Source organism: Corapipo altera, unplaced genomic scaffold (genome assembly GCF_003945725.1).
Source record: "Corapipo altera isolate COAL_440 unplaced genomic scaffold, ASM394572v1 1, whole genome shotgun sequence".
Taxonomy (NCBI): Eukaryota; Metazoa; Chordata; class Aves; order Passeriformes; family Pipridae; genus Corapipo; species Corapipo altera.
In genome coordinates this window covers 23006834-23026968 of record NW_020884873.1, presented here as the reverse complement: position 1 = coordinate 23026968, position 20135 = coordinate 23006834, and the positions used below count along the sequence as shown (strand labels likewise).

General features: G+C 37.6%; 1 protein-coding gene across 2 annotated transcripts in view; it reads right to left on the bottom strand.

Annotated features, from left to right (window-relative positions):
• Nucleotides 1–922: 922 nt before the first annotated feature.
• Nucleotides 923–20135, bottom strand: part of EEA1 (early endosome antigen 1) — a 73607-nt gene continuing 54394 nt past the window's right edge. For both annotated transcript variants that reach the window (XM_027656907.1, XM_027656918.1), the window contains 8 exons: nucleotides 19577–19759; nucleotides 13772–13957; nucleotides 13211–13342; nucleotides 11201–11386; nucleotides 10655–10893; nucleotides 9083–9203; nucleotides 8642–8740; nucleotides 923–7633 (listed from right to left, as the gene is read on the bottom strand). In XM_027656907.1, coding sequence (XP_027512708.1) covers nucleotides 7511–7633; nucleotides 8642–8740; nucleotides 9083–9203; nucleotides 10655–10893; nucleotides 11201–11386; nucleotides 13211–13342; nucleotides 13772–13957; nucleotides 19577–19759 — 1269 coding nt within the window. In that variant the 3' untranslated portion in view covers nucleotides 923–7510. The remainder of the gene's footprint in view (nucleotides 7634–8641; nucleotides 8741–9082; nucleotides 9204–10654; nucleotides 10894–11200; nucleotides 11387–13210; nucleotides 13343–13771; nucleotides 13958–19576; nucleotides 19760–20135) is intronic.

Here is a 20135-nt window from a genome sequence, read left to right as displayed (position 1 = left end):
ACACCTGACAGACTAAGCTCTGTGCTTTGTGTGCTGGCAGAAGGACGTGAGTATTTCACTCTGTATATATTTTTTACCAAAACAACCTTAAGCCACATCTGCTCACTTTACAAAACAAGTAGTGCCCGAGGTTCTGTAATTCCAGGAGGCCAGCATGTCTCCAAGGAGGACAGTAGTCACACACAGGTTGTCTTCATGGAGACACAGGCTCAACAGGCTCCTCTGTGGTTTCAAGAGAAAGACACCTCAGAAAACAGTCGAGGCAGAAACTGACTTCCCAACTCAAATTGCCTTTCAGAGACCTCTTCTCTCCATCTTTGTCCATTTTAACATAGACCCCCAAGCAAGATCTGCTTCAATAGGCAAACACAGTTTTTTGTTAATGCTCCCACATTAATCATCTGGCTTCTCTCTGCAACACAGTTCCACCCCAAAGGAGCTTTCCATCTCACAAGTAAGACTTTCATTAGTCTAAAAAATAAAATAAGTCCTACTTTTGAGTCTTCTAGTTATGCCAGTTGTCCAACTGAATGTGATGTCTGAACAGTCACTGGCAGAAGGACTCCAATCATATGTGGGATACCCAGCAACCTTGTACAGCTACTGGGAATTGAAAGCCTACTCTGAATTTAACCTGTGAAAAAAACAGATTTGAAAAATAGTCATTATGACTCTGTCCTCAGGAATGTGAAAGCCTTTGTTGCAGCTCCCCCTAAGTCCAAGAAACTGGAGTGTTTAGCTTGTTCTTGGATGTGTAGCTTCGCAACAGTTCATTTGTAAAAACTATATATCCCCCATTTCAAAGCAGCTTTGCTGCCTGAAATGGGGCAAGGTAGTTTTGAATGACATAACTGGTCTATTAGAAAGGTCTAATTTTTTTTATTGTTATTAATAATTCCTTCAACAGGTTAGAAAACAAAAATGACATTTCAGTAACATTTCATTATCATTTATAGAGAACCAGTTGATGCATGGTGTCATCTTCTCATCCAAATCCACAGCAACCTTCCAAATCACAGAGTTTAAGAATTACAGTGCACAGTGGACTAAATTCTTTCACAATGTAAGGCACAACTACATGATCACAAGTAGTAAACACAAACACTGAACATAGAACTTAAGAGACTCAAACTTCAATTAAAAAGAAACAAAACCAAAACACACTCATGCAAAAAAAAAAATCTATCTACGCCTATCAAGATGATATGATCCAGTTTAAAAGAAGTACAGTACTCTGTAAGTAAAACCGCAACGTAAGTCTATTATTGTACATTATTTCTAAATACTGGATAAAAACTTATAATTTTTTCCATTTATATTTTATACAATTATACAGAAATTAAGCTGTATGAACAATATTCACATCTGCAATAACAAACTGATCATTAAAATTCAGAAAAGGCAAATGAGACCATGTACTTTGTGGCACGCATCCATTACAGAATACCATTCATCAAGTTCATATCTTGAGTACTGAAGAAAAAGACAACCAAATTAATGGTACATTTGGTGTCTGAGGCTATCTATATCCAAATGACAAAGCTGCATACAAAATTGTTTTTACCCAGCAGACTGCAATTATGAAAGCCTGTGGTTATGATTTATTTTCTGTTCAGCAGCTAGAGTTTGCAAGGTTGAAACTACAGAAATTAAAAGAATATAAGAGAGTGTATAATAACTTGAAAATGTTGTATACTTTCAAACACACATTTAAAAAAAAGACAACTTTCTTTTCCTTTTTGGTGGTAAACTTTTGCAATTTTGGCATTCACTATAACTTTATTCACTATAACTATAACAGTGAGAAAACCTTATTAAACTTACCTAATGTTTGAATTTCACACTGAGAGGTAGTTTAAATGAAATCTTATGTAATGGCATCAAAAGGGGAGGTTTTATGATTTTTTTTTGTGACTTTTTTTCTTTTCTTAGAAAAGTGACAATTGCTATACAAGCAGCATTTTGGACATATTACTATAAAAAGTTCTGGTATTTGCTAACCCAACGAGACGTTCTTTCAAACATCCCTTTTGTGCCAGGAATGAAGCTTCAGCACGACACAATGGAGGATTTTGCCATAAAGCCAACAGCAGCAGCCTGGACCTGCCAGCACCAGCATGTTGACATATAACAATGAACACTTTTCCCCAGCCCTCTTTACTCAAAAAAGATGAGAAATACAGATGAATTTGGGTTTAGTGTTTAGTTTAGGCCATAGGGGGAGGGAAAATTGGAAAACACCAGGCTTCTGCTTTCATAGTAACATGAATCCAAAGGGTTAGCAGGGCTCCAGTAATGTTCAAATGCACAGATACTTCTCGATCTGCTGCACAGTGAGTGCATAGTGTGTGGAGAGCTACAGGCAATAGGTAGAGTTTATTACATTACCCAGTACCTGTAGTCTTCCTTATTGTGAACATAAATGGTATCTAATATTCTCTCTAAACATGCAAAAGTCTTTATTCAGTGCCCCTTAAAAACAGGAACAGAAAAATACCCCCAAAACTGAGTTTCTGTGGTGGGACTTTATTATCCAGTTATAGCTGGTTTTGAAAAGTACATCATTTAGTGCTTTTGGAGAGGCTGTGGTTGGACAATAATTTTAAACCTATCCTAGAAGGAATGCTGAGGCCAAGACTTCAGAAGCTAAGAACTAGACAACTGGCAAGATCCTTGAAAATACAAAAAATTCATTTTTTCTCATTTTATAATCTTAAAATTAAGTTCTACAAAGACAACATGTATGCGACAAACATGTTTTTTGCTGTTACATGTGCTCTCAGATGATGATTGTGTTTTTGGTAAAAGGAATTGTGAGTACAATTCTCCTTACATAGCAAGGGACCAAATGCATACAGTGAAAAATCCAGCTAATAATAAACCTTCTGTCCAATGACTACAGCTAATAGATGCAATGCAAATTATGTCATTCCACTTACTGTAGATCCTATTAGTTAGACAGCAAAAAGTGCACAGTGCAAATGACAGTGCTGTTTCCTACTCCTGCGAGAATATGACAGCAGGAAGGGTGATACTTGGAGGAGTAATTTATCAGTTTCAACATACTCAAACCAGGATATCATTCTTCTTGGTATAGTTTATATTCTGTTGAAATTCAGCTCCAGCATTTTTCTGTCCATCACTGAGTACTGACCATAAATTTTTAAAGTTTTGCAACAAGCATTTGTTCCAAATTTGTGGTTAACTGATACTTAACAATCCAGAAAAGTACCCGAGTTTTCCAGATCCCTTCTTTAGGAATGTTATTTCTCTTACACCTAGCATGAGAGACTCAATTGTTCTTGTTCATGTAATACAAACACAGAAAGGTTACTTCATGCTTCTGCTCCCAAATCCCTTCTTGCTCCACTAAGAAAGCTTTTCCAGTGAGGATTCACAAATAATCCTCAAGGTCCCAAAGCCAACAAAAGTAGTTATTCATTGTTCTTGTGTACCTAGCGCTCCACACTCCATGGCAACTCGGTTACTTGACACCTTCCAAAAACAGAGGAAAAAAACCCACACAGTACCCTAGAGCCTTGGACTCTTGTGCCAGAGAGTGAAGCCAGCTGAAAAATGAGATCCCTGTAAACCGCTTGCCTCTGTTGGAAGCTCCAGCAGAAAATTCCTTTTGTCTCTTCATCTGCAGACAGCAACTTTTCCTACTGTGGCTCACTAATTTTATCCTCTTTATTCAACCTTTGCAGAAGGGGGAAGATTACTGTAGGGAATACGGGGGGAGAAGAAATAAATAACAGAGAAATAAATACAGCCATCTAAGATCAAAAGCCTACCACTGACCTCTGCAAACCTGCCTCTAGAGGGGTTGCAAGACAGAAGTATGATGTATTGCTGACACGAGGACAGAGTGGAACAGTGGGATTTGACATTTTGGAGGAAAACATGAAAGGGACTGGGGGTCTTTGACTGGGAAGACAGGTGATGTCTCAAGGAAGTTAAAGAACCTCTCCCCACCCTTAACAAGACCGTCCTCACTGTACTTTTATGATAGCTTGTCTCTGCCCACGTAGCAGCTAGTCTGTCCTATTCTGCTCTCCCTGAAATTCTGAATGTGGACGGAGTGTCCTGAAGAGGAGACAGTTTCAAGAACAAAGCCCACACTTCACTGTCCCATTCCTGATGCCATGGCAATAACTAGTAACCAAAGGCAGCTTGAGGAACCCACACACCTACTGGTTTGAGTGCTGATTTTACCATTATTTTCACCTCTTCCTCTATAATGGCCATTCCTCAGTGAATCAGAGCAATCTGCCTCTTACTAGAGGCTGTGAAAACACAATACCATGCTTCCTCCAGTTCCAAGACCCTAGCCTCTTCTGCCATTTTATTAGTTTTTCCCTCTGTTCCTGTGTCTGTGGTCTGAAAAGTCAGTACACTAAACTATTTTGTCTGGAATCCTTTGACTTAGCGTTGTAAAAGTCACCAGGTTTTTTACTGGGTTTTCCTATTACTTAGATTTTAAAGCAGTGAAACAAAAATCCTACATTTCTACTGAAACATGCCCATCATAACAGTCAGAGTCTGTAGGCAGATTTGTAAATACAAAGCTTTTCACTTTCCAATTTCCCTTATTATGGGACATTTTACTGAGCTTGTGCACAACTTCCAACCTGGTAGTGAAGCCAATCGTTACAGGGTCTAGTATACCAAACACTCATCGACAAATACAGACCAGCACTAAAAATTTTAAGCACAAAAGGAGCATAAGACTCGACAATAGAGTCATAAATTTACTACAGTGAAAAACTGTAGAAATCCTGACCTATTGCTGCAGACTCAATGCTCAGGCAGAAAAGTTTACACCCCACCAACATTCCTCCAGATTTTAACAATATCTCTTTCTAAAAATGCGTGTTTGAAAAGCACTTCCATCCCCTTGAAAAGCTGGTCATATAAACCAGGCAGCTAAAAGCAACTTTCAAAAATTGAGCTGGTTTTGTCCCTGAATGTGAAGAGCTCCAGACCAAGGTGTGATCTGCAGTAAATCAACTGCAGTGTTTCAGCAGTCTGTTGAGTAAGGTGCCTCTCCTCATTACACAGTGGGATCCCAAAAGGCTAAAGAACAACCTTACTAGAGCTTCTACCACTGCAGAAGTCTCTCCTGAGCTTTCACACATTCCCATTCAAAAGCAAAATGCCTAAACATAAGTGAGTCTTTTAACCATTTTCTTAGCTCCCCCTGAAAGATTTCCCTCTTCCTCTGGAGCTGTGGGAACTTTCTCCCTTTCAAAATCCCTCCTGTTCCATGCGGTTGTCCTTCACCCTGAGGGCAGCATGAGACCCTCTGTGTTACACAATAGGGCAGAATGCATCTAGCCTGGAGCACGATTGTCACATCTTTAATTTTCCCACATTTCTAAAGTCCTGTGTCAGACAAAAAAGACTCCATAGCAAATTTTTCAGTTGCTCTCAATAAATAAATAAAAAACCCCAAAATTTCCCAGAGGCAGAGATTCTGTTTATATTTTCTATTCAAAAGATTCTTATGCCAAACAGTTACACTGATGAGGAGAAACAGGGAGTCCAGAGGCTCTGTTCATATGGAACTGTTGCAGCATTTTTTTTTTTTGAGCAAGCAATTCTCAAGTGCAAACCAAAAAAGTATGTCAGTATTTCACATAATGCACAGTTGTATCCCAAACCCTTTTACAGTGAGGAAAACCAGTTACATCATTCAGTTGGCTTTTGGGAAATAAGGATTTAATTTTAAGAAAACTCCTTGAAGCTGCAAATGTAGAACTAGACAGTTAAGAAGGGATATGAAACATATAGATCACTACTTCTGGAACAGAGGGATTAAGAAGTTTCTTCACTTGACAGTTAATCAGGACAAGATACTTTTCATAAAGGAGACTCTTCTTCATTCACATATAGAGTTGTCAATAGATAAAAGCAAACAAATCTTCCTGATGATGGCTAAGCTTCCATCACTGTGACAGAATTTCATTCTCTACCTTGGGCAAGAAGTAGAGGAATTCAGAACACAACCCTTTTCTCTGAACAGCTGGCAAAATTTGGTATTAGGGTATTTAAGACAAAGAGTCCCTAAATACTGGAAGGCATAACGCCTGCTCGGAAGAAATAATCTTAAGGATTTTGAAATAACAGATACAAAGGGAAGAAAAGCTAGAAACAGGCAGGCAAAAACAAAGAGGTGCAAACAAAATCACAACAAAACAGAAGTTTGGAGCCTACATGAACTGTACAAGAAACCTCTGTTGCAAGTACAGAAAATACAAATAAGTATCTAAAGACATGTATTGGCCTCTTAGTTAGAGCTGTTTGGCCTATAACGAAGCCAGTAGCAGGAGATTCACACCACCATTCCAAGCAGACTAAATCACATAACTAACATCACACTTCAGAGCCCTCAGTAATGGGGGTCAGATGGAGTAATGGAAAAGTGACACTTGTTAAGTGTAGCAGGAGTTCAGCTTCTTCCACGAAAAGCTGAGGGAAGGGACAGAATAAAAGGTCAGATGACCTGCAGTAGTCTCAAAAAAGACTTTTTCTTAGTGGGATACCTGGCTTGGAAGGTCTGGACGTCTCTCAGAACTGCAGGGATCTCTCAGTGCTTTCAGGGTACGGGTAGGAGCAGAGATGTGCTATAGGCTACTACCAGTATTGTTTGCTTTTTAAAACTGTGGTTTCTGGAATATTAAAATTCATCAACCAAATATGTAAAAGTGAAATCAATCAATAGGATGAAATATTGTAATGTATCATGTACTATTGCTACAATGCCAGATAAACTTTGCCTCATCATTTGTTCACACATACTCTCTCTCAGTAAGACAGACACACTCACACACCAACCACATAATACAGTATATGTAAAGATGTTCCAGTACACAAGTGTGGTATTTGGATAAGGACTTGGGTGCTGATACTACAAGTGGGCAAATAAAACTGAGTTGAAGTTGAATCCAGCCATTATGCTCACTCTGGAATTCAAACTTTAGAGAGAAAAATGCAAGAATCAGAGAGACAGAAAGAAAACAAAATCACAAGAGGTTATAAAGAACATCAGATATGCAATCAAATGCAACAATTAGTTATGCTTTTACAGCAACATCTGATACATAAAATCCTCACAAGTTTTTGCATCTTCCTTTTTCTTTGAAGGAAACAAGAATAAACTTCAATATCACAATAAACGCTGTTTCTCTTGAACAAAAAAATAAAAGATAAAAAAATACATTGTTACTCCTCTGTTTAAACTTTATTTACAAATAACTGGGTATTTCTAATCTAGACATAAAAGCTCTTTCCATGATAAATGGCAATAAGCTATGGATGATCTGAGCCCATATCTCACAAAAAATACAATAGTTTTGCTTGGTATCAATAAACATTTTAAAATATACTAAATCTTGCCAAGTGTTACAATCGTTGTTCAAACTGAATAGTAGTCTGAGTGCTGAACGAAGTGCATCAACAGAAATAGTAAATTTTAGTGTAACATTTCTTTGTCACTCACAATCGCCAGTTATCCTTGCAAGTCATTAAAGCAAGTATCACACACTCGGACAGGCTTCTTAGAAGAAGGAGTTAAGGCATTCTTTGCTGAGCACTCGGCACAAAAGATATTTCCACACTGTCTACAGTGATGCTGTGAAAGAGAAGAAACATACATGTTGAACATCAATGACAGGGTACTGATCATGACAAGTCAACTCTCATGTTTCAAAAATTAGTATGAACTTTCAAATAGTAGTTACATAGCACACAGAAGGGCATATAAGAAAATCCTTTCTAAAGGGTATAGGAGTAAAATATTCAGATGTGCTTCATCTGAGTCAAGAGAATACATCAGCTTCAGAAATTAAGTGGTTGAGGTTCATCCTCCTCTTGAATTTGTCCTCTTCCACATAAAATATGTTCTTCTTACACATATAACTAACTACTGGCTTTCACATTGAGAAGTATCCTTGAATCAAAGGATACAGCAGCCTTTGTTCAAAGACTACCCAAATTAACACAGGCCAGGGGAGTCACCTAAGACTAAGTCAGGAAGCTCTGCAAAATGAACCTCACAAATACCCGTTGCCTACTTCATTGCCAAGTCACTTGTTGGAGGGATGGTAATCTCTGGAAGAAGGGCAGACCTGGCCAACTGAGGCATGCTAACATCTTAGCTGACCATAACTGTTTTTTACGAAGAGGGTCTGACTGCGGACCTAAAACACATTCAGTTGTTTCTTCTGTTCCATGTCAAGTTAGCGTTTATATAGTCACAAAGCACCAGATGATGGTGATATCTCTATTTTCACACATACCTAATTTCAAACAATTTACACTCCTTTTATACCCATAAATCTAGATCAGACTGGTTATAAATATGTTTTCTGTAAATACCCTTACAACAGTGTAATTTTGCTTGCTTGTTCAGGTGATTGATGTATTTTAACACTGTTTATAAACTGATGCTGTCAAAATGGAAAAAGAATCATGAATAAAGTAAGCTCCATGGCCTTTATTTTTAATACATTAAGGCACTGCAAACAATAACTGTATTCTGAGATGTCTCATCACAGCACTATTTTCTGAAGTTTGCATCCCATCTAAGAGTTTGAAAACAACAGAAAATCCCCACAGACACAAAGTAAAACACACTTACCCTTCTCACTGTCACTGAAAAGCCTTTTCCACAGGCCATACAATTCTGTACCTCATTGTCTTCTGCCCACTTCCTGTTGAGAGCTTGGGTGTGTTTGATCTAAACAGATGTAAAAAAGCAGCATTTTTCTTTTAATGCATGTCTAATTCCCACTAATACCCTCTATTTCCACAGCATGCACTACCCACTGCAGTATAAAAGCACCAATTCTGTCATGATACTCAGAGTTTATATTTGTTCAGAAAGAAAACCTTCCCAGTTTCAGAACTATAAGCAGATTTAACAACCCACAGACAGCAGGATGGCCCTCATACACTACAAATGTAACATCTTAATTCACTTTAGAAAGGTAACTCACCACCAATCTGACACAAATTTGAAATTCTCATAAGTTCCCAAACAGAGAATCAACAGGTTTAATAGCTACAAATCAAATTATACCTGTAATGACTGGTTTTCTCGGCCAAGTTCCTGCATTGCAGCAGTTGTGTTGTCCAGCTTTTTCTTCATTTCTACGAGTTTGGCTTGAAGCTTTTCAATTTCTCCCTCACTTTTTATACACCTGCAGAAAAACAATTAGTCAGTGCAAAGCATTTAAGGCTTGTACACTGCCTCCTTTGGGCAGGTTGTCATGTCTGAGAATTTACTCCCATAAAATCCAGCCAAAAAAATCCTTGATGTGAAAAGTTCTTGGATGCCTTGACTAGAAAAATGTTCTGTTGTAACAATCAGTTTAAGATTATCTGACATTGCTCCTAAGTATCTGCAGCTTATTAATACCTAGAGTTATTCCCAAAACCAAAAAGGGACAATGCTGAATGCAATCCATCAACAGCAAGTCCCGATAAACACTCCCACGCAACATGACACTCTCACAAACCACCTGCTGCAGATCAGGTCAAACAACAAAGCAGAAAAGAAACCACCCTCTTTTAGTAAGACCACCTCCCATCAGCTGAAATTCAGTTAACTGTTGAAAGCCAAATTTCAAAGGGTGTTTTTCTGCCAAGCTGTAAATGGCTATGGGATGAGTTCAGCACAGTACAGCAAGGGATTGCCAAAGAAAGAGGATCTCACTTGAATTGATCCCATCCTTTCCCAAGGTCTCTGCTCAAAAAACAAATCAGCAAGCTTGACAGTACCAATAAAAGTTTTCCACCCTGACTTCATCAAACATGTCAGGAAATAAGGATGAAAAAAGTCTTCTGTCTCACAGGCGTTCCTTCTACCCTGGTAATCATTGCATTCAGGTAAGTCCTACAACCTTTCATGCCTCCTGCTTCCTGAAGATTTAAATATATTGTAGAGACAATAGCAGAACTGGAGAAAATAAGACTGTAGATTTTTAGGAGGAAGAAAATGCCTTCTCTGTGAACTTTAGCCTATGCAATCCAATTACACATTCAGTCTTCTAACATTTGAGTAGTGGGCACACCTAGAAGGTCCTATGCAAATTCTGTTACTGAAGGTATTAAGGGGTCTCCTCCAGGCTTCTGGATGACTAGTGCATCTATTCTAACTGAATCAAAGCATGGGAGCCTCAGAGTAATGGAGATGGACACTTAATTCAGGTAAGAGAAGTTCTCTCTGTCATGCCTCGTAAGGTTCACACAACAGGTCAGATGAGAAGCCACAACATACATACCTGAAAACCAAGAAGAGCCCAATGGATTTAGAAGGCTCTTTAGAAGGCATAAATCTTTGAGCACAAGCACAGAGCTGTGGCTTTGGTGATAAGTAAGATCCCAATAATCTGCCTTATTTTCTACAGAATGATCACCCTTTGACAGGGTGCCCACAAAGAGCATAGTTTGTTGCCAACACTCCTTGCTGTGCTTTGGCAGGAACAGCAGGTTGCACTCCGGAAACTGCACCCACAGCACAGGCAATAAGGACAAACACGGGTTTAAATAAAGCATGCATAGAGAATCCTGAATCAAGTGAAACAAGTTTTCAGTGTGAGGCTATCCATTTCTCAAACTATGATGCCACATTGTCATAACCACAGCTTACCTCTCCAGCAATGCTCTTCTCTCATCCTGATTATTCTGCACTGTTGCTTCCAAGACAGCAATGTCCCCACGTAAATCGTCCGTCTGTTTCTCCAGCTCGCTCACTCGCCTCTGACTGCTTTGCCACTCTTTCTTCATGGTAGCCAGGTTTTCATTCAAGGCTGTGACCTGCATGGTGAGCTTGGTCTCCTTTTCCTCATGTTTCCGTTTTTCTGCTTCTTTGTCTTTTTTCTCTGTGTGCTACAAAAACAGCAGAAAACTGAAAAACAAGATTCCAGGCATTCCTTCCCTATTCCCTACATTTAATTGAGACAAAAAAACTTATTGTAATAGAATCACTATTTTTATTCAACAAATTCTACTGACAAGGCTGTCATCTCACTGAATTTTCCTACACCATTATAAATGCCTTAAAGATTTTTGATCTTGTCATTTAAAAATTAATGTAATGTGAAACTAAAGTCAACCCATTGCTTCATTTCTGTCCCTGGAAGAATCCAAAGGCATGTTCACAAAACAACAGTCTTATATTCTCTAATATACTAACCAGTTTGGCTTCAATTTCAGCACATTCTTTCTTCAGTTCCTCTTCTCTCTTTTTCAGCTCATCTTTGACAGTTTGTTGGGTTTTTCTCTCCTGTTCCAGACTTGAATTCATACTATCTATTTTGCCCTGCAGTTCTAATTTCTGTTGAATCAATAGCTGGTTTGCGTCCTTGAGATTTGTCACCTCCTGTTAGGATACAGAGTTTAACGCTAAAGTAGCAATACAGAAAGTATAAATGGATATAAATTTAAAACTACTGCAAATCTTTCCTAGGAGAGCACAGTAATAATTTTTAGTTTTATCACCGGAAGAAATGACGATTTTATATAACAAGGTATCAGTGACTTTCATGATCAAAGATTTTAAACCTACATCTATATTAGGATCAAAATTCTTTTTTTAAAAATAATTTTAATGCAAGTTTCTACTAAAGCAGAGAGGAAGATCTGTTGAATTGTTTTCTGCAGTTCTTTGAAAAGACACATCCATTGTCATTTTCTAGGGACTGTTCTAAAATTTACTTCACATTATTCTCTGGTTGCAATAATGAGGTCAAAAACATCATAATGACAATGTAAAACCAAATGCTGATGGAAGAAAGTTGTTTCTGTTAATCCTACATATATAAAAAATTACTCTATGTTTCAAGCAAGCAGGATGACATGCTTGGTTTTCAATAATGGTTTTACTTGTTCCTCTGTAACTGAACACAAAAAATCCTGAAATAGAATAGTTAGTTAAATTTATAGAAATTATTTTCCTTAAAATTACACAGCCAAGCATGCAAGTACTAACAGACCAACAAGGGTGGACAGTTTTCCATAAATCAAAATTCGCAACACAAATTAAAACCAAACCAAAGCCACAGAAGAGAACATATCCCCAGAACAAGGGGATGCCCTACAGATACAGATACATCCTTTCCTTGGTAGGAGATGGGAATCAGAATATAAATCTTTAGGAGACAATTACTGTTTCAGTCTGATTGCTTGTAGGGAGATTAGGAAATTACTATTAAGCTGTCATTGGTGTGCACACATTTTATGTACATCTTTATAAAATTTCTTGTTTAGAATAGAGATTTTAGGAATGACAAGAACTAGAATACCTTTCCCCAAGCACAGATCACTTAAGAGAAACACAGTACAAACTATCTAAAAATAAGAGACCATTTTCTAAACAGTGGAGAACAAAAAAAATCTGAAACTCACAAGTTATTATGTTATTTTCTTTCTATTAATGCATAGGGAATATACCTACATTTATACTTGTGCAGCAGTTTAAGCTCTGTGTACTTAACAGATGCAAATATAACTACTAAGACTATATTATGAAAAATACAAACTACAGCCTTTTAGGAGTGTTCATTTCTATAGAGACTAAAAAATGGATATGTAGACTGTAGCAAGAAACAATTCATGTTACTGAAGACTAAAAATTTTTTAATTAAAGCCACTCAACTTTTAGCCTTTATAGAGCTCATTTGATTCTTGTGATTTTGGAAGTTTGTCTTTTGTGAGGCTCCTGACATGTTTTTTCCCCAACTGTGACTTTTTAAGACATTTTAAGAAACCATAGCACATTAGGGGAGTTTCAACTCTACCACACATCCTTGAGAAGTACCAGATGTGCCTAGAATATCTGGAAAACTTCACAGTTGTGACTCTTTTGGACATCTTTTGTTCATTTCAGAATAGTCAAGCCAGGGTATGCAGAGTGGATTTACAGTGAAACTGAAGAAAAGCCAGGACGTAAAACCCATCCCAAAGCTAAGACAAGTTATGTGCTCCACCTGGCCCATTGCACACCGCTGCTCAAGGATTATCTCTAATCAAGACGTCATTGCTGAGGAACCTCAATGAAATCTCTGCTTTGGTTCCCTTACCTGTAATACTGATATTTACAGCAACCACCTTTGCAAAGCCATTCCAGATAACATCTACTGAGTAGGCACATATTTCGCATCAGATAACCAAACACATGAAGAAGACTCAGTTTGTCTCAATGTACCTTCTGAAATTCTTGCTTGCAGGCTCTAAGCTCTTCACCCAGTTTGGCAATTTCTTTTTCAAGTCTAGTCCTTATTTCCTGGAGCTCTGTTGTTTTACATTTTTCATTAGCCAAGTCTTTTTCTTTCAATGTCTTTAAGAGAAATAAAAAATAGTAGAAGAGTTACTTCTTCCAAGTTCACAAAATAAAAAAAACCAACCAATCAAAAAACATCCAGGGCCCAAAACCTACTTGGTGGCTTTGTTATTATAAGGAAACAACTGCCACATATCTATCCACAGTTTGTAATGCAATTAGCAGCGTATTTGCAGTTTTAGATTTAGAACTAATAATATTTTCCCACCTGTCTGACTGCTTAGAACAAATTAGCAGCCTATTTTGAACCAATTTCACTACAACTGTCTCTTAAAAGTCTTTGACCAGAGGTTCAGTAAAACTGTCATTGCTATGCACTACAACAGTGTTATGCTCTCAAATTAAAGATGTAATAGAAAATAATAAAGGGTGTCTGCATGGGATGGATGTGTCTGTGTGAAGATTTCAAAACACAGAGGCATTTACCCTGTCATTCTGAAGATCCTGTAACATTTTGGTCTTCTCACCCAGCTGCTGCTCCTTCTTTGATGCATCCTGCTCTAGTGCAGACTTTGCTTTCTTCAGTTCCTGAATCTGCTGATTATTGCTAGCAATTCGATTTCTGCTGGAAACTAATTCTTCTTGAGCGAGAGCAAGTTTTTCTTCTGTGGACTAATTACAAAGAGAGTTCTGCAAATTATCTGTCAGTATAAGAGTTTCAGATACTAAACAGCCACTTAAACATTTTCCAGGTGGAAAAATTACTACTTAAGAGTGCAAGAATTAGCTTCAAATGTTGACAAAGCATGATTACAGAAACTTCTAGTTTACAAGTTTACCCTAAGTAAAAAGAAATTATCCCAGCATCATTTCCAGGAGCAATACCTTACTATACATATTCCAGCTTGTGCCCTTCCACAGAGAAAAGGTAAAAACATGCAGAAGGGCAGAGAACAAAAGGAGACTGATAAAAAGAGAGTGAACTTGAATTTGCTCATACAAATTTATCTTATTATCTAGGCAAATCAACTATTCTATAACTCTAGACAGCTGTTACTTAAGAAGCAGTGAAGCTACAGGGTGAAAATTTCAAAAGCAATTCACTACTATTTTTTACCAATGACTTAATGAAGTGTTAGGACAATTGTAAAATTTTTGAAAATCCTGAAATAAAATATACAAGGTAAAAATGCTAATGGCAGGAAAAAAGGCTTCATGGTTTCACCTCTACCGGCATTTTAAACATGAAATTTAAACTTCCATTCAAAATCTACAGATTATATCTTCATTTGCCTTCAACTTTCTCCACTACCTAGAAAAAGAACTCAGATTTATCTCTCTAAAACAGGTCACAAAATCCCAAGAAACAACCCAAAACTTGCAGCCAAAACCAAAGCTCATTCTATTTGTTCACAGCAAAGTCAAGCTTTGGGGTTCTTCTTGAGTTAGTATTATAGTATTTATTTTTTTAAACCTTCTATCTTAGGTAAGGACTAGCTCTACTAGAAAAACTAGTAGAGTTTTTCTTCCCATAGAACCAATGAAAAAAAAAAAACAAAACAACAGAAAAACTCATCCTCCACTCCTCCAAAATACTGGCATTTTGTGGAAATTTTTGATGCTAAGATACAGGATGTGAGCTGAAAAGATTTATTATTAGTAATAAGTTTATTGTTTTCAGTGCAGCAGTAAGGATTTAAATTCTTTCAAAACAAACACAATTCTTTTTGAAGCTCTTAAATCTTGTTCAAACCTTTTGTTGAAGGTTAGTGTTTTAAAAGGAACTATAAGCACAACTTTGAATTCATTCAGTTATGCATATGCTTTAGCTACTCCCACGTTGATTTAAAAACTAATTGATTTCTGATGCCTCATGACCCTCCCTTGTAATATCTAAAGTATTTTGCCTGTACAATCAGACTTAGTTTGAAACAGCAATGATGGAACACTGCTGATTCAACAGCATTTTCAACAACACCCCTGGCTCTTAAAAAGCTCACACTGGCTTTTAAAATTAATTTGCAGACAAATTATTTTCTTTCTGAGCTATTACAGTTCACTACTTAACATTTTGCAAGGTGTTGACTCATAATTTTTTGTAAGCAAAATATGAGGTGCTTTTGCAGTTTCAAGGTTTCGGAAGGATGGGTCTTTCAGAAAGCAAAATTACCTCTCTTTCCTCCACTGTGGGCAGTGGAATACCATATTTTCCTAATATTGAGAAAGCATGGGAAGTCTAGCATCATCATATAACATCTTCACAGGAAAACCCAACAGTTTCTGCAGTTTTAGAAAGAAACATAATAAAGCCACAGCTTTTATTCAAATTTTATTCAAATTTCCAGTAGAAGAAATGTGGTTACATTCAATTTGCTAGCACCAGATGATGAAATCGGATGAAGTGGGTAGTGACACTCAAACTAAAAGCCTCACACAGGGGGTATTTCTCTCTCAACCCACCCCTGCAAAGTGTCTACAGTGTACAGGTTATCTCATTATGTCTATACCTAGGCTGAGATAAGGAACAGGTACAGAACAAAAGAGGTCAATCAGTGCTTGTTTTTGTAAATAAATAAAAATGCTAGATTGACTGGTATAGAGTTTAAATAAATAAAAATATAAGGAAATATCACAGTCTGATTCATTATAACTTGGGCTGTAACAGTGCAAATTATAGTGGCAACATCAGAACTGGTTCTAGTGGGGTGGAAGGACCCAGAGTCCACCTATATGAAGTGTAGAAATCAGCATTTGAGTCTGCATGCTCCCTGATCCCAGTTCACAAGGACAGACATTAAATTATCCCCAGATGCTAACCTGATCTCTCTTCACTTCCTAAGAAGAAGAGTTTGACTGTATGCAACTAAGGCTCCTGACTTACAGACCTGAGGTTTGGCAGCATGAATCTTGTTCCAGAATGTTCACTAAATATATACTGACAGCAATGCCAGTACTGGAGACAAAGACACATTCTTTTGAGAACACGGAAGAAACCAGGTCTGACTACAAAAAGCACAAATGCCAAGACCCAAGGATACTTGGCAAAGCTCAGGAGATCAGATTCACAGAAAGTATCCTTGTACTGACTCAAAATCAAGGCAAAAATAACAGTTACCACATTTTAATTAACTTTTCTATATAAAAAATGCCTTTTTCATAAAAAATATTTTGTGTAACTATATACACATATATATTTGTATACATATGTGTATCTATATAAAAAATTTATTTAGTGATATTCTTTTTTAATTATATGTGTCTCTTTTTATCAAAAACTATATCTTTTACTAGCACTCAAATCCTACCCAATTTCTTTTTCCAGTCACAAAGATAAAAAATGTTGGTGTAGTTACTGTTAGAGACAGTACATTTTTAAACCAAAGTAAATCCGCAGCAAATAGTATCCATAAAACATACATACGTAATATGTATACCTACATTCCCACTACTGATTTTGTTACAACACTTCTGTTCCCTCTGAAGGACTTAGAGCTTCACAGTTTGCATCTGGCTAGAGCTAAGTAGCTCAGACGTTCTGTTATTGAACCAGAAGCTCGGGCTCAGCCGTGCTGATGGCACTCCAGAGAGCAGCTACCCGCTCTGCAGCTCTTTCTCATGCAAAGGTGTTACCTCCAAGTGCAAAACTTCCCCAAAGCATTTGCTCCCTTTTCAATCTCCCAGCCGGAGATGATCCATCGATCCCAGCAGTGACATTCCCAACAGATGCCAGCAGATGGTGCTCTGTGTACAGCTCAATTCCTGCCATGCCCTCCTAGGAACCAGGAACCAGACCACTCTACTCCTGTCACACACATGCTTTACATCTTTTCATAATCCATACTCACGCCTGGAACCTTGGCCTCGCCAACAGCATGGTGCTATGCCACGTGAGAATATTTAAGTTTTCCCTTTTATTATTTTTAACTAAAGAAAACGTAACATTGCTAGGATCTCATGATATGGCCTGGCCGTGTCTGTTCTGGACAATGCTGGGCTTCAGACTGTACTGACTCAATACAGCTGTGCAGGGAGTCTGTAGATCTGCTAAAAATCCTGCACTGAAAGACTCCCAAGTTGACTCTACATAGAGACGAGTTTTAAAAACTTCTACTACTGCCCACTAAGAAGATTAAAACCAATCTAAACCCAGCCCACCCATCAGCTTTGATTCCAAACTTTAATCAAAATACACAGTTCTGGCTCAAATGAGCTACTTTTATGAAGTAACCTGACGAAGGCAAAACATCATGCAGACAACTCGTTTTGAATAGTACTATGAAATTCTACCATAAAGTTCTTCTGACTTAAGTAGCATTTTGATATTCAGCCATGAAGACTAACACCGTCACACTGAGGCTGCCTGAATGTGCTTTTTCCTTTGTGGTCCTCTAAGACAAGTTATCACTGCTTCTTTAGCTTAATATTGCAGTGAGGCAGCACAGCCATGACTAAAGATCAATTCCCCACCTTTTCCTTCTTCTGTATTTTCCAGAAAAAAAAGTGGTGTCAATCAGACATCACTAATCCTCATTAACATATGGCTTTTAAAACACTTTTAAAATCAAGCAAACAGCCTCCAAGTTGGTACAGCACTTCAGTACTTAGGACCCAAATCTCTAGGCTCCACAAAGACTTACATAATAAATCAAGTTACCTGACTGCTCATCTTAAACATAATTTCCCCATTGCCATCACCTTATTTTACCTTTTTGCAAAGATGTTCTCTCTCTTTCTTGCTACCATCCCCATGAGGTTTAAAAGCATGTGGGGTGCTTACTGTCCTATCTTATACTTGCCAGAATTAGAGGTTATCAAGCTGCTATAATAATACTTATTCAGAGATATTTTTGCATCTCTATTTTGCAATATTTTAATGAAAACTACACAAAAAAAAAAAACAAAAAAACAAGCAAAAAAACCACCAAAAAACCCCTAGTTACTGAGCACATCCAATGCTTCTACAGGTCACTGCATTACCAAATGCTGATTTAAATGCATTGTAGGAAATAAACTCACAGACATACATATGCTATAGTAACAAAGCAAAAGGAAGAGTATGTTTAAACCATCATTGCTTGTTAATCATGCTAAAGTTCTTCACAATTTAACCTCACAATTGAACTATGCTGCTCTGAAAATAAAGCTTCTATAACCTGCAGGGAAATGCGGCAGGTAATATAATACTACAGTAAGATTATTAGACTTACTACAGTAAGTCTAAGAAAACTGCAATGACCTATATGTAAAGGAGCTATTTCTCTTTTTCTTAAAATAACCCAAGGCTGGAGTTTGGCTAGGGCTCCACAGCTCACATGGGCGAAACAGCCACAAGACCTTAAAGGGTTTCAGTGGTGGGGCTGAAAGGCTCACCTTTGGGGGAAAGGGAACGATAAAATCAAAGCAGGCAACAATGAAATCTAAGCGGTCACCACAAGCTCCCTTTATACATAACAAAGCAAACAGAAGCTGATATCTAAAGCAGATCAGATGATCTGTTGTCCCAAAGCATCTATTTCTCTCCATAAACTTCAGAAGAGCCTAGAACAACAGTGTTGTTCATGGACAAAGCTGCAGTGGGATTCATCTGGAGCGAAAAGTGCCAAAGCTACGAATCTTGCCAGCAGACAGCCAGTCTCTGCAGCACAGTATGTCCTGGGACTAACTGGAGCTTAATACCGACATGAAGGAGAGGGCCAGAAAAAAAAGCCAAAAAACACCTTTGCTGACTGGCTCAACTCTCAGCAATACCTCTTTGAAGGCTCTGCACACTAATACAAAATGGGGTAACTTCAGTTTAGCAATAGTAAAAACTTCAAGGACTTAGTTCAGACACTTGTATTTCAGGCAGGTCTCTAAACCTATTGTTTGTATCAGTTTGACATCTCTCAACATCTATAATCAGCCAGGAATATTCTAGTTAAATCATCTAGAAGATAGCAGTTGCTCACATGCTGGCAGACCTTGCTGTAATTAGATACACTGTTTAAATTAGTTGAAAGCAACAATATATAGCAAGAAAAATAACATAAAAAAATAATTCTTAAAGGTATATAAAACTAAATCACCTTGCACAAATGCAAGGATATTTCAGGTATACTAGCAAATACGCTTGGCTTTCAATTAGTTTCAGGATATCCTCTGTCCCAGGGGAAGGGAATGAACAGCACTAAAATCTATATATAGCAGAAGAGATTTTTTTTCACCTATTCAGTTCCTGCATTGTTCCTTGGTCTTCAAAATGGATATAAACATCTACTAAGTCACATATGACATTAAAATGACTGCAGGTACCTTAAGATCTTGCCTGGTAGCCAACAGCTCAGACTCTTTCCCATAAAGATCCAGTTGTAGCTTCTCCATGTTTTCTTTGTGTTTATCGTGGGCCTTCTGTAAGTCTGCTAGCTTGCCTTTCTCTGCTTTAAGCTCCTGTGCTGACAAAATAGACTGCTGTTGTAGTTTATTCTCCAGTTCTGCCTGAAACATAAGCATAGGAAGTTTTAGTTAAAGTTACAGACAGTAAAGTCAGCTTACACGTTTCAATAAACTGCATTTCTACTGCAAGATGAGAATCTTTTTCCTGTTATGAAATAGCAGTTCGGTAATCTGATATTTGTGATTTTACAGTAATATCTCCTAACTAATTAAACAACAAAATTTAATTTGTTGTAAAAGACTAAGTGAAACACATTAAGATCTAACATTAAAAATTAATAATGCTCCAAGTGTGCTGGTTTTGGCTGAGGTAGAGTTAAGTTTCTTCACAGCAGCTAGTATGACACTGTGCTTTGGATTTGTGTTGGTGTTGATAACACAGGGATGTTTTAGCTATTCCTAAGCAGCGCTCACAGAG